Source organism: Pelobates fuscus, chromosome 4 (genome assembly GCF_036172605.1).
Source record: "Pelobates fuscus isolate aPelFus1 chromosome 4, aPelFus1.pri, whole genome shotgun sequence".
Lineage (NCBI taxonomy): Eukaryota > Metazoa > Chordata > Amphibia > Anura > Pelobatidae > Pelobates > Pelobates fuscus.
Window position 1 is genome coordinate 375,780,702 of NC_086320.1, and position 13,797 is coordinate 375,794,498.

The 13,797-nt window shown below is 43.2% G+C and overlaps 1 protein-coding gene across 1 annotated transcript in view; it reads right to left on the minus strand.

Moving 5' to 3' along the window:
• The window catches only part of CCDC13 (coiled-coil domain containing 13), a 45,773-nt gene extending 34,887 nt beyond the window's left edge, over positions 1 to 10,886 (minus strand). The window contains exon 1 of the mRNA XM_063453159.1: positions 10,854 to 10,886. Coding sequence (XP_063309229.1) covers positions 10,854 to 10,856 — 3 coding nt within the window. The 5' untranslated portion in view covers positions 10,857 to 10,886. The remainder of the gene's footprint in view (positions 1 to 10,853) is intronic.
• Between the last annotated feature and the right edge of the window lie 2,911 nt (positions 10,887 to 13,797).

A 13,797-nucleotide genomic window follows, 5' to 3' on the forward strand; every position in this document is an offset into this window, starting at 1 on the left:
ATATTTCTCATGTCAACTGGACATTGTGGCCAGAGGGACCCCTTCCTGTCTCAGGGCTGTTTTTGCTGCAAGAGAGCTCATAGAAAGAACCTCAGACCTGGTCCTTGGCCACCCTCTGGTTGTTTTGGCCCCTCATGACATCTCCGCCATCATCAACCAAGTCCAGCTCAAGCACGTGTCCCCAGCCAGACATCTGCGCTTACAGTGTCATCTTCTGTTGCCTGACAACATTTCCATCCAAAGATGTCAAGTGCTTAATCCGTCCACTCTTCTTCCACTCCCTGAGGGGGGTATCTATTATGGATTTATCACGGATGAAACCTACATTTACCTGCTCTGTGGATGTATTAAGAAAGTCATGCATCCACATTTGTCATTCTATGAAGATGAGACACCTCTTTGTGAAGGCCCGGATTACGCCTTCTGTACCATGTGGTACAAGCCGAACATTACCCCTGAACCTTGCTATGAAGACGAGCTTTACCACCGGACCGATGTAAAGCTTACTGCACAAGACTTCTATTGTGACTCTGAAGGCAATAGCATGGTCTTGATCCAGCTACCTCAACAACTTAACTACCTCTACCGTCATTGGGATACTGCTATCCCACATATTCCTGTTACCAAGATGAAGACAAGGTCATGGAATGATCTTGGGCCCATGGCAAAACTATGGGCCACCATGAATGAAGAACAGCTACAGGAAAATGGTATTGTCAAATACCCAACAACTGACCTTCTAGAAGCATGGCCACGCCATTTCCTGGAAAAAGAATTTCAAGATCTGGTCATAAAGAATGATTATGACCCAGAAACACCTCATGACTGTTTTGAACAGATGAAAATGGAAACAGTGCACTTACCAACTGTGCATGAGAACCCATTACCAGATCCGGATTTTACCCTGTTTGTGGACGGATCGAGATATGCCGATGAAGGAGGAGCATATCACACAGGATATGCCGTAACCACAACAGACGAAGTCATCAAATCATCATCCTTACCGCCAGCAATGTCTGCGCAAGAAGCTGAATTACAGGCTCTGACTTCAGCATGCAAAATTTCCGAAGGAAAACGTGCCAATATCTATACAGATTCAAGATATGCTCTGGGTGTGGCACATGACTTCGGCCTAATTTGGAAGACTAGAGGATTTCTTACCACCGCCGGTACACCAGTCAAACACAGCACTGCAATTAAGGAGCTAATGGATGCCCTCCTACTCCCCAAAGAAGTGGCCGTTTTGAAAGTTAAGGCCCACGGGAAATTGGATACAGATGAAGCAAGGGGCAACCATTTGGCTGATCAAGCTGCTAAGTTAGCAGCCAGGGATCTGCAGGAAGTGGATGAAGAAGTGTCCGGACAAGAAGAAGAACAAGAAGAAGAAGTCCCTATTTTTGCTTTGCAAACTCTCCCTACTGATTTGCGAATTTTACAAGAACAACAAGCTGCAGTCACTCCTGAGGAAATTCAGAAATGGAAAAAGAAAGGAGCTGTCCAAAAGGACGGAATATATTACAACAACTTCAAATTTTGTCTTCCCAGAAATTTGTACCCAGCAGTGGTCCAATGGGCACATGGGCCTGCACACCTGTCAAAAGAACTGATGGCCGCCCTCATACAGAAGTATTATGAAGCACCTGGAATCACAACATTGATCAACAACTTCTGTAAAGCCTGTGTCATTTGTGCAAAATGCAATCCAGGAAAACCAGTCAAGGTGCCTGCAAAACACCTGGCAAAGCCCATGTACCCCTTCCAGCGAATTCAAATTGATCACATCCAAATGCCCAAGAGTGGGCCCCATGAATATGCACTAGTCATAGTGGACATGTTCTCAGGATGGCCAGAGGCATACCCAGTGGCCAATATCACTGCAAAAACAACTGCAAGACGCCTACTTACCGAGATAGTATGTAGGTTCGGACTTCCAGAAGTCATTGAAAGTGACCAAGGCCCAGCCTTTACAGCAACAGTGACTAAAGAAATTTGGACTGCCCTAGGGGTGACTCTGGCCTTCCACACCCCTTACCACCCACAAAGTAGTGGTAAAGTGGAGCGCATGAATGGCACTCTAAAAACCAGAATGTTGAAAATGTCACAAGAAACAAAGATGCCCTGGCCAGAAAGCCTGCCAATAGCTTTATTTAGTGTTAGGCACACACCTAGAGGGAAGCATTCACTGTCCCCATATGAAGTCCTATTTGGGACAGCACCCAGACTAGGTTGTTACTATCCGCAACAGTTGCAGCTCCAATCAGATGTTTTAGTAGATTATGTAACTGAACTTGCAAGTGCCTTAAACAAAATACATGCCCAAGTTTTCTCTTCAATTCCAGATCCCGAATTGGATACAGGCTCACATAACCTGCTTCCCGGAGATTGGGTCCTGGTCAAGAAGTTTGTGCGGAAAAATACCCTGGAACCAAGATTTGACGGTCCATTCCAAGTTCTTCTGATTACCGCAACCTCTGTCAAACTGGCCGGTAGGCCACATTGGATCCACGCTTCCCACTGCAAGAAATCTCCTGCCCCAGAGGAAGCGAATACCGCACAAACATGTATCTCTGGTACACCTTCTCCCTAATTAGCCTTATAGAGGCCCAGCAAGTAGCCATTACCAAAGATATTAGTGGGTACACCTTCTGGTATAATTCATCGTGCACCCAGGTGGCTACTTATACCTTTGACTACTGTGATATTGTAGAATGCCCATTTCCCACACCACAAATCCAAAGCATCTATAGAGATATCCCTCATTCGAAAGACCCATATGTTTGTGTAGTTGACAAACAATGGGGGCACAATTGTGACCATTGGGGGGCGGCGGGATGGAATGCCGGGCCTGCCTGGGGTTACAAACCAAAAAGTGCCGTAGCTAAAGTAGATGATCATGGTAGATCGCTTCTCCAGAGAATGACTTTGAGAAAGCCTGGGGGGAGCACACCAATGAAATTAATCCTTAACATTGAACACCCAAGCCCAACAGATGCAGACCAGTATGTGATGGGAATGTACTGGAAAAGGGGTTCTTACCAGAAATTAGGACATTTCTACCTCAAAGATATGTGCAACTCTTCTGAGTGGCAAGGGGCCACCCATATGGTCCCCAATCCATTAAAACCTCATATCCAGACCTTTCAGGACATGATGGCCATTGCTAACCCCACCTTTGAAGACACCATGGCCGCTGAAACAGGTTTTAATGATGTAAATTTATGGTTAGAATGGATGAAATATAATGCTAATAAGCATAATAGAACTGCATGTTATGTGTGTGGCGGTGCCCGGCCTCACCTGGGTACCGTACCTTTAATCCTACCCGTAGATATAGAAGAATGTATTTTAAGCCTTTTTGCCTATCACTATAATTTTAACAGGTCCATATGTATTGCATGGACAAAGGAGTATCCTCTCCTAGCCAACGATGTCAAACCCCCTGATGGTATTACCGTATATAAAGGTAATTACACTTGCTATGCCATGTACGATGGTATTGGTAAATTTGTGGGTAACTTTTCCAAAGGTTATTGTGCTACATACAGAACTGTCCCTGTACGCTTGCTGCAACATCACACTAGGTCACTGGGAGACATTTACTGGTTGTGTGGGGATTTACAGCTGAGATCCAGAATGGACACGGAATGGTGGGGAGAGTGTACTTTGACTAAGGCCATTATGCCTATACATATTATTTCTGACACACACCTCAACACCCATGAGTTCAGCCACACTAAGGTTAAACGTGACGCCCCAGTGAAAGGAAGTTTTGATCCTCATGTATATATTGATGCCATTGGAGTGCCCAGGGGGGTGCCCAATGAGTTTAAAGCTAGGGATGAAGTTGCTGCAGGATTTGAATCAATTTTTACCATAGTTACCGCAAACAAGAATCTAAATTGGATAAATTACATTTATTATAACCAACAGCGTTTTGTTAATTACACCAGAGACGCCCTCCAGGGGTTGGCCGAACAATTGCAGGCCACATCCCAAATGACTTTCCAGAATAGAATGGCCCTAGATATGATCTTAGCCGAAAAAGGAGGGGTTTGTAAAATTTTGCCCGACACCATGACATGTTGTACCTACATCCCAGAAAACACAGGCCCTAATGGTAAAGTCACACTAGCCATAGAAAAATTAAATGACCTGTCTGAAGAGTTAAAAAGGAATTCTGGGATAAAAGATCCCTGGGAAAGATGGTTTGGTTGGATGACAGGATGGCAAAGGGCTTTAATGCAGATTGGTATGGCTATACTAATTTTTCTTTTTATTTTTGCTCTTCTCTTTTGTTGTGTCCTCCCATGTCTGAGAAAATCCCTCATGAAGACTGTTGACCAAGCGGCACCCACTTTTACCCATCTCGAAGTTGATGACCAAGAAATTCAAGACATCAACTCACCCTGTCTGCCGCTGCAAATTATCCCTTTTGTTGATAAAGTGCAGGAATTCTAGGAAGGGACTAGATTAGGGACAGCATCTGTCAGTGAATGGTAAAGGCCCCATGTGGAGAAGTGGTGGGTTAGCTGCCATGGGATACCCTTGGGTGTGAAGCGTTCGAGAGCCATACTGACGGATGGTTAGCCTATTAGGGTCAGATCTAGGGACAGCTTTGCACTTTGCATTAACATCTAGCTAGCGGCCACGGGGTTTCTGTGCCTTGGGTTAACACGTCTTCTGATACTAACATAATAAAGTTTTATCTCTTAGAATCTAACATTTCATAGGGGGGACTGATGTGGAATTATTAAAAATCTTTATTGTATTTGTATTGAATTATTGTACTAACTCCATTTTAACTTTATACTGTGACTTCTTCCTCCATTTTGTCCTCATAACCTGACTTCTTCAATCCTCCATTTTGTCCTCATGACTTAACTTGTTCATTTTAAAACTACATTACGTGACTGAACTTCTCAACCCAATTAATACAGTAGACAAAGATCGTGTTTCCTTCAAGGACAAGTACCAGGAGGTGCTGGCTACTCCTTAAGACTTGCCGGCTACTCCTTAGGACTTATAAGATAGTATAGTTTGAAGGCCACAGAACACAGTAGTAATGAAATGTTCTATTCATAAGAGACCTTGCACCTGGACATAAAGCCTGATATCATTGATTGTGTAAAATGACGCTTAGGACCCCCTTGTCCCCCACCCGTGTCCAGAATAATCCCACCTCTGATGGGTGGGCACGGGACTAACCTCTTAATTTTACGAACCAATAGGTAAGACACTAACTCCGTCACTTAACAATTAATCCAATTGATGATGTTTATTTGCTGATATTCTAATAATCAATGATGACGCAAAATGCCTCTTAAAAGGGCCTGCGCGCCCGCTTTTACTTCACTTGCCAATAAACTTTCTCGAAGTTATTTTAACCTGAACCTCGTGTGTCAGACTTAATTACTTCAGCGTATATACGCAATTTAATTTTATTGATTTGGACAGGAACAGATAGACATCTGAACATTTTGGTTTACTTTCAAAAAGTACCATAACATAGCAAGCTATTAACATAGCAGGGGATAAAAAAATCTTAATTAAACAGAACTTGCAATAAAGAAAGCCTAAATAGGGCTCTCTTTACAGGAAGGGTTTATGGAAGGCTGTGCAAGGCACGTGCAGGGAGGTGTGACTAGGGTTCATAAACAAAGGGATTTAACTCCTAAATGGCAGAGGATTGAGCAGTGAGGCTGCAGGGGCATGTTCTATACACCAAAACTGCTTAGTTAAGCTAAAGTTATTCAGGTGACTATAGTGTCCCTTTTATAATAAATGTAGAAATATAATCACACACTAAAAGAAGTGGTGCATAACATGCAGGGCTAATCTTGTAATTAGCTGTTTGTATGGGAGATAACTTTAAATATTAGATTTTAAAGGTGTCTGGTTTACTTCAGAGATTCTGGATTTTGAATGACAGTTGTTTCTCAAGAGATGCTGCAGTAGCTGCGGTTTTCAATGTGTCAGAAGCTCCAATTAATTCTTGCATGGCGAAGACATGAGTTTATTGAACCATGGGCTCAACATTGTACACTCCCCACCAAGACATGTACCCTGCTCTATAATAATAAATCATAGAACAGGCCCATGCCCCAACATATCAATAAGATATGATCCCTACTTGACACCTAGACACCAGGTGTCCACCAGACAAAGGTTGCCATAAAAATAGTGTAAACATTGTAAGCGGTTTGATACAAGATGACCTAAGAAGACACAAATCTTAAACTTAAAGCTGTGTGATAACAATCAGAATATTCCCTCACAATAAAATATCCAATACCGTCCTAAATAATAATAATCAGAATATTCCCTCACACTGAGTGCCCACAATATAATATCCAATACCGTCCTAAATAATAATAATCAGAATATTCCCTCACACTGAGTGACCACAATATAATATCCAATACCGTCCTATGTAATAATAATAATGATCAGAATATTCCCTTACACCGAGTGCCCACAATATAATATCCAATACCGTCCTATGTAATAATAATAATGATCAGAATATTCCCTTACATCGAGTGACCACAATATAATATCCAATACCGTCCTATGTAATAATAATAATCAGAATATTCCCTCACACTGAGTGACCACAATATAATATCCAATACCGTCCTATGTAATAATAATAATGATCAGAATATTCCCTTACACCGAGTGACCACAATATAATATCCAATATCGTCCTATGTAATAATAATAATGATCAGAATATTCCCTTACACCGAGTGACCACAATATAATATCCAATACCGTCCTATGTCATAATAATAATCATCAGAATATTCCCTTACACTGAGTGCCCACAATATAATATCCAATATCGTCCTATGTAATAATAATAATGATCAGAATATTCCCTTACACCGAGTGCCCACAATATAATATCCAATACCGTCCTATGTAATAATAATAATGATCAGAATATTCCCTTACACCGAGTGACCACAATATAATATCCAATACCGTCCTATGTAATAATAATAATGATCAGAATATTCCCTCACACTGAGTGACCACAATATAATATCCAATACCGTCCTATGTAATAATAATAATGATCAGAATATTCCCTCACACTGAGTGACCAAAATATAATATCCAATACCGTCCTATGTAATAATAATAATGATCAGAATATTCCCTTACATCGAGTGACCACAATATAATATCCAATACCGTCCTATGTAATAATAATAATGATCAGAATATTCCCTTACATCGAGTGACCACAATATAATATCCAATACCGTCCTATGTAATAATAATAATGATCAGAATATTCCCTCACACTGAGTGACCACAATATAATATCCAATACCGTCCTATGTAATAATAATAATGATCAGAATATTCCCTCACACTGAGTGACCAAAATATAATATCCAATACCGTCCTATGTAATAATAATAATGATCAGAATATTCCCTTACATCGAGTGACCACAATATAATATCCAATACCGTCCTATGTAATAATAATAATCAGAATATTCCCTCACACTGAGTGACCACAATATAATATCCAATACCGTCCTATGTAATAATAATAATGATCAGAATATTCCCTCACACTGAGTGACCAAAATATAATATCCAATACCGTCCTATGTAATAATAATAATGATCAGAATATTCCCTTACATCGAGTGACCACAATATAATATCCAATACCGTCCTATGTAATAATAATAATCAGAATATTCCCTCACACTGAGTGACCACAATATAATATCCAATACCGTCCTATGTAATAATAATAATAATCAGAATATTCCCTTACACCGAGTGCCCACAATATAATATTCAATACCGTCCTATGTAATAATAATAATGATCAGAATATTCCCTTACACCGAGTGCCCACAATATAATATCCAATACCGTCATATGTAATAATAATAATGATCAGAATATTCCCTTACACCGAGTGACCACAATATAATATCCAATACCGTCCTATGTAATAATAATAATCATCAGAATATTCCCTTACACTGAGTGCCCACAATATAATATCCAATATCGTCCTATGTAATAATAATAATGATCAGAATATTCCCTTACATCGAGTGACCACAATATAATATCCAATACCGTCCTATGTAATAATAATAATGATCAGAATATTCCCTCACACTGAGTGACCACAATATAATATCCAATACCGTCCTATGTAATAATAATAATGATCAGAATATTCCCTCACACTGAGTGACCAAAATATAATATCCAATACCGTCCTATGTAATAATAATAATGATCAGAATATTCCCTTACATCGAGTGACCACAATATAATATCCAATACCGTCCTATGTAATAATAATAATCAGAATATTCCCTCACACTGAGTGACCACAATATAATATCCAATACCGTCCTATGTAATAATAATAATGATCAGAATATTCCCTCACACTGAGTGACCAAAATATAATATCCAATACCGTCCTATGTAATAATAATAATGATCAGAATATTCCCTTACATCGAGTGACCACAATATAATATCCAATACCGTCCTATGTAATAATAATAATCAGAATATTCCCTCACACTGAGTGACCACAATATAATATCCAATACCGTCCTATGTAATAATAATAATGATCAGAATATTCCCTCACACTGAGTGACCACAATATAATATCCAATACCGTCCTATGTAATAATAATCAGAATCAGAATATTCCCTCACACTGAGTGCCTACAATATAATATCCAATACCGTCCTATGTAATAATAATAATGATCAGAATATTCCCTCACACTGAGTGACCACAATATAATATCCAATACTGCCCTAACCAATAATAATAATGATCAGAATATTCCCTCACACTGAGTGCCCACAATATAATATCCAATACCGTCCTATGTAATAATAATAATGATCAAAATATTCCCTTACACCGAGTGACCACAATATAATATCCAATACCGTCCTAGGTAATAATAATAATGATCAGAATATTCCCTCACACTGAGTGCCCACAATATAATATCCAATACCGTCCTATGTAATAATAATAATGATCAGAATATTCCCTTACATCGAGTGACCACAATATAATATCCAATACCGTCCTATGTAATAATAATAATCAGAATATTCCCTCACACTGAGTGACCACAATATAATATCCAATACCGTCCTATGTAATAATAATAATAATGATCAGAATATTCCCTCACACTGAGTGCTCACAATATAATATCCAATACCGTCCTATGTAATAATAATAATCATCAGAATATTCCCTTACACTGAGTGCCCACAATGTAATATCCAATATCGTCCTATGTAATAATAATAATGATCAGAATATTCCCTCACACTGAGTGCCCACAATATAATATCCAATACCGTCCTAGGTAATAATAATAATGATCAGAATATTCCCTCACACTGAGTGCCCACAATATAATATCCAATACCGTCCTATGTAATAATAATAATGATCAGAATATTCCCTTACATCGAGTGACCACAATATAATATCCAATACCGTCCTATGTAATAATAATAATAATGATCAGAATATTCCCTCACACTGAGTGCCCACAATATAATATCCAATACCGTCCTATGTAATAATAATAATAATCAGAACATTCCCTCACACTGAGTGCCCACAATATAATATCCAATACCGTCCTATGTAATAATAATAATGATCAGAATATTCCCTCACACTGAGTGACCACAATATAATATCCAATACCGTTCTATGTAATAATAATAATAATAATGATCAGAATATTCCCTCACGCTGAGTGACCACAATATAATATCCAATACCGTTCTATGTAATAATAATAATAATAATGATCAGAATATTCCCTTACACCGAGTGACCACAATATAATATCCAATACCGTCCTATGTAATAATAATAATCATCAGAATATTCCCTTACACTGAGTGCCCACAATATAATATCCAATATCGTCCTATGTAATAATAATAATGATCAGAATATTCCCTTACATCGAGTGACCACAATATAATATCCAATACCGTCCTATGTAATAATAATAATGATCAGAATATTCCCTCACACTGAGTGACCACAATATAATATCCAATACCGTCCTATGTAATAATAATAATGATCAGAATATTCCCTCACACTGAGTGACCACAATATAATATCCAATACCGTCCTATGTAATAATAATAATGATCAAAATATTCCCTCACACTGAGTGCCTACAATATAATATCCAATACCGTCCTATGTAATAATAATAATGATCAAAATATTCCCTTACACCGAGTGACCACAATACAATATCCAATACCGTCCTAGGTAATAATAATAATGATCAGAATATTCCCTCACACTGAGTGCCCACAATATAATATCCAATACCGTCCTATGTAATAATAATAATAATGATCAGAATATTCCCTTACATCGAGTGACCACAATATAATATCCAATACCGTCCTATGTAATAATAATAATCAGAATATTCCCTCACACTGAGTGACCACAATATAATATCCAATACCGTCCTATGTAATAATAATAATGATGATCAAAATATTCCCTTACACCGAGTGACCACAATATAATATCCAATACCGTCCTATGTAATAATAATAATAATGATCAGAATATTTGCTCACACTGAGTGCCCACACTATAATATCCAATACTGCCCTAACCAATAATAAATAAAATTATAATTATACAAGGTGCTCTGTACCCACAATTAAACACCTAGTGCCATCATTAATAAAAGTTATATAGCCCATGCAGAATGCCCTTAATGCCCCCATTGAGGCCCTCAATACCACAGTAATAATGGTAGTAATACTCACCATGTACAGTACTCGCTGTATGATCAGCCCAATCTGGTAACAGGTACTCCCAGACCAGTATCAGTACTCCCAGCCCGGTGTCAGATACTCCCAGCCCGGTGTCAGATACTCCCAGCCGGTGTCAGATACTCCCAGCCCGGTGTCAGATACTCCCAGCCCGGTGTCAGATACTCCCAGCCCGGTGTCAGATACTCCCAGCCCGGTGTCAGATACTCCCAGCCCGGTGTCAGATACTCCTAGCCCGGTGTCAGATACTCCCAGCCCGGTGTCAGTACTCCCAGCCGGTGTCAGATACTCCTAGCCCGGTGTCAGATACTCCCAGCCCGGTGTCAGATACTCCCAGCCCGGTGTCAGATACTCCCAGCCCGGTGTCAGATACTCCCAGCCCGGCTCCCAGCCCGGTGTCAGATACTCCTAGCCCGGTGTCAGATACTCCCAGCCCGGCATCGGTACTCCCAGTACTCCTAACCCGGTGTCGGTACTCCCAGCCCGGTGTCAGATACTCCCAGCCCGGTGTCAGATACTCCTAGCCCGGTATCGGTACTCCCAGTACTCCCAGCCCGGTGTCAGATACTCCTAGCCCGGTGTCGGTACTCCCAGCCCGGTGTCAGATACTCCCAGCCCGGTGTCAGATACTCCTAGCCCGGTATCGGTACTCCCAGTACTCCCAGCCCGGTGTCAGATACTCCTAGCCTGGTGTCGGTACTCCCAGCTCAGTATCAGTACTCCCAGTACTCCCAGCCCGGTATCGGTACTCCCAGCCCGGTATCGGTACTCCCAGCCCGGTCCGGTATCCGGTGTCTAGGAGTGTGTTCCAGTTCGCAGCAGATGGCGTCACGCGTCACCGGGGCAACCGCCTCCATGGAAACCGCGCGATGATGTCATCTCACAGCGCCGCATCCTGAAACCAGGCAGCCAGAGAGCTGGGAGTGAGCGGAATACAGGGAGCCCCCCACCCCTTGCACCACGTGACTGGACTACCCCCCCCCCCCCGCACCATGTGACTGGACCCCCCCCCCACTGAACCACGTGACTGGACTACCCCCCCCACTGAACCATGTGACTGGACTACTCCCCCCCAACTGAACCATGTGACTGGACTACCCCCCCCCCCCCCGCACCATGTGACTGGACTAGCCCCCCCTTCACCACGTGACTGGACCCCCCCACTGCACCATGTGACTGGACTACCCCCCCCACTGAACCATGTGACTGGACTACCCCCCCTGCACCATGTGACTGGACTACCCCCCCTGCACCACGTGACTGGACCCCCCCACTGCACCATGTGACTGGACCCCCCCTCCACTGCACCAGGTGACTGGACCCCCCCCCACTGCACCATGTGACTGGACCACTCCCCCACACTGCACCATGTGACTGGACCCCCCCCCCACACTGCACCATGTGACTGGACCCCCCCCCCCCCACACTGCACCATGTGACTGGACCCCCTCCACTGCACCATGTGACTGGACCCCCCCTCCACACTGCACCATGTGACTGGACCCCCCCCTACTGCACCGCGTGACTGGACCCCCCCCACTGCACCACGTGACTGGACCCCCCCCCCCCCAGCACTGTACTATGTGACTGGACCCCCCCAGCACTGCACCATGTGACTGGACCACCCCCCAGCACTGCAACATGTGACTGGACCACCCCCCAGCACTGCAACATGTGACTGGACCACCCCCCAGCACTGCAACATGTGACTGGACCCCCCCAGCACTGCAACATGTGACTGGGCCCCCTCCCCCAGCACTGCATCATGTGACTGGACCCCCTCCCCCAGCACTGCATCATGTGACTGGACCCCCTCCCCCAGCACTGCACCATGTGACTGGACCCCCCCCCCCCCTGCACCATGTGACTGGACCCCCCCTCCACACTGCACCATGTGACTGGACCCCCCCACACTGCACCATGTGACTGGACCCCCCACTGCACCGTGTGACTGGACCTCCCCCCACTGCACCACGTGACTGGAGCCCCCCAGGACTGTACTATGTAACTGGACCCCCCCCAGCACTGTACTATGTGACTGGACCCCCCCCCCCAGCACTGCACCATGTGACTGGACCCCCCCCAGCACTGCAACATGTGACTGGACCCCCCCCAGCACTGCAACATGTGACTGGACCCCCTCCCCCAGCACTGCATCATGTGACTGGACCCCCTCCCCCATCACTGCACCATGTGACTGGACCCCCTCCCCCAGCACTGCACCATGTGACTGGACCCCCCCACTGCACCATGTGACTGAACCCCCCCCCCCCACTGCACCATGTGATTGGACTACCCCTTTACTGCACCATGTGACTGGACCATCCCCTCCACGGCACCATGTGACTGGACTACCCCCCTCCACTGCACCATGTGACTGGACTACCCTCCCCACTGCACCATGTGACTGGACTACCTGTGGTGGAATCTCGGTAAAAATAAATTTAGTAGGCCGAGATTACCACGTGGCATGTGTACGTGCATATGCTGACGTATCGATCAGTTGGTTGCACGAGGCAAGATACGATCAGTAGTGTACGGAGCATGTGCAAGAATACAGGATGTAGTATTCCCCTCCTCCATTGTGCTGGACAGGCCATGCGGTCAAGCAGGAAGTTAATTCTTATTTGTATTGATTGGTCAAGAGAATGTGCGGGTGGAGCTTAATATGGGAGGAGTTATGTGCCTATATAAGGAGCCTGCACTATTGTCCGGGGCTCAGAACTTGTTGTATTTTGGTGACGTTAGTCCCTCTGAGTCCCGATCGGTGATCCAATAAAGAATCTCTTCCTTCCTGAAGAAACCTGTGTCCATCTCTCTGTGCTTCGCTTCCGTCAGTTTCTCCGGTATCATACCCTCCCCACTGCACCATGTGACTGGACTCCCTCCCCCCCACTGCACCATGTGACTGGATTACCTCCCCCCCCCCCACTGCACC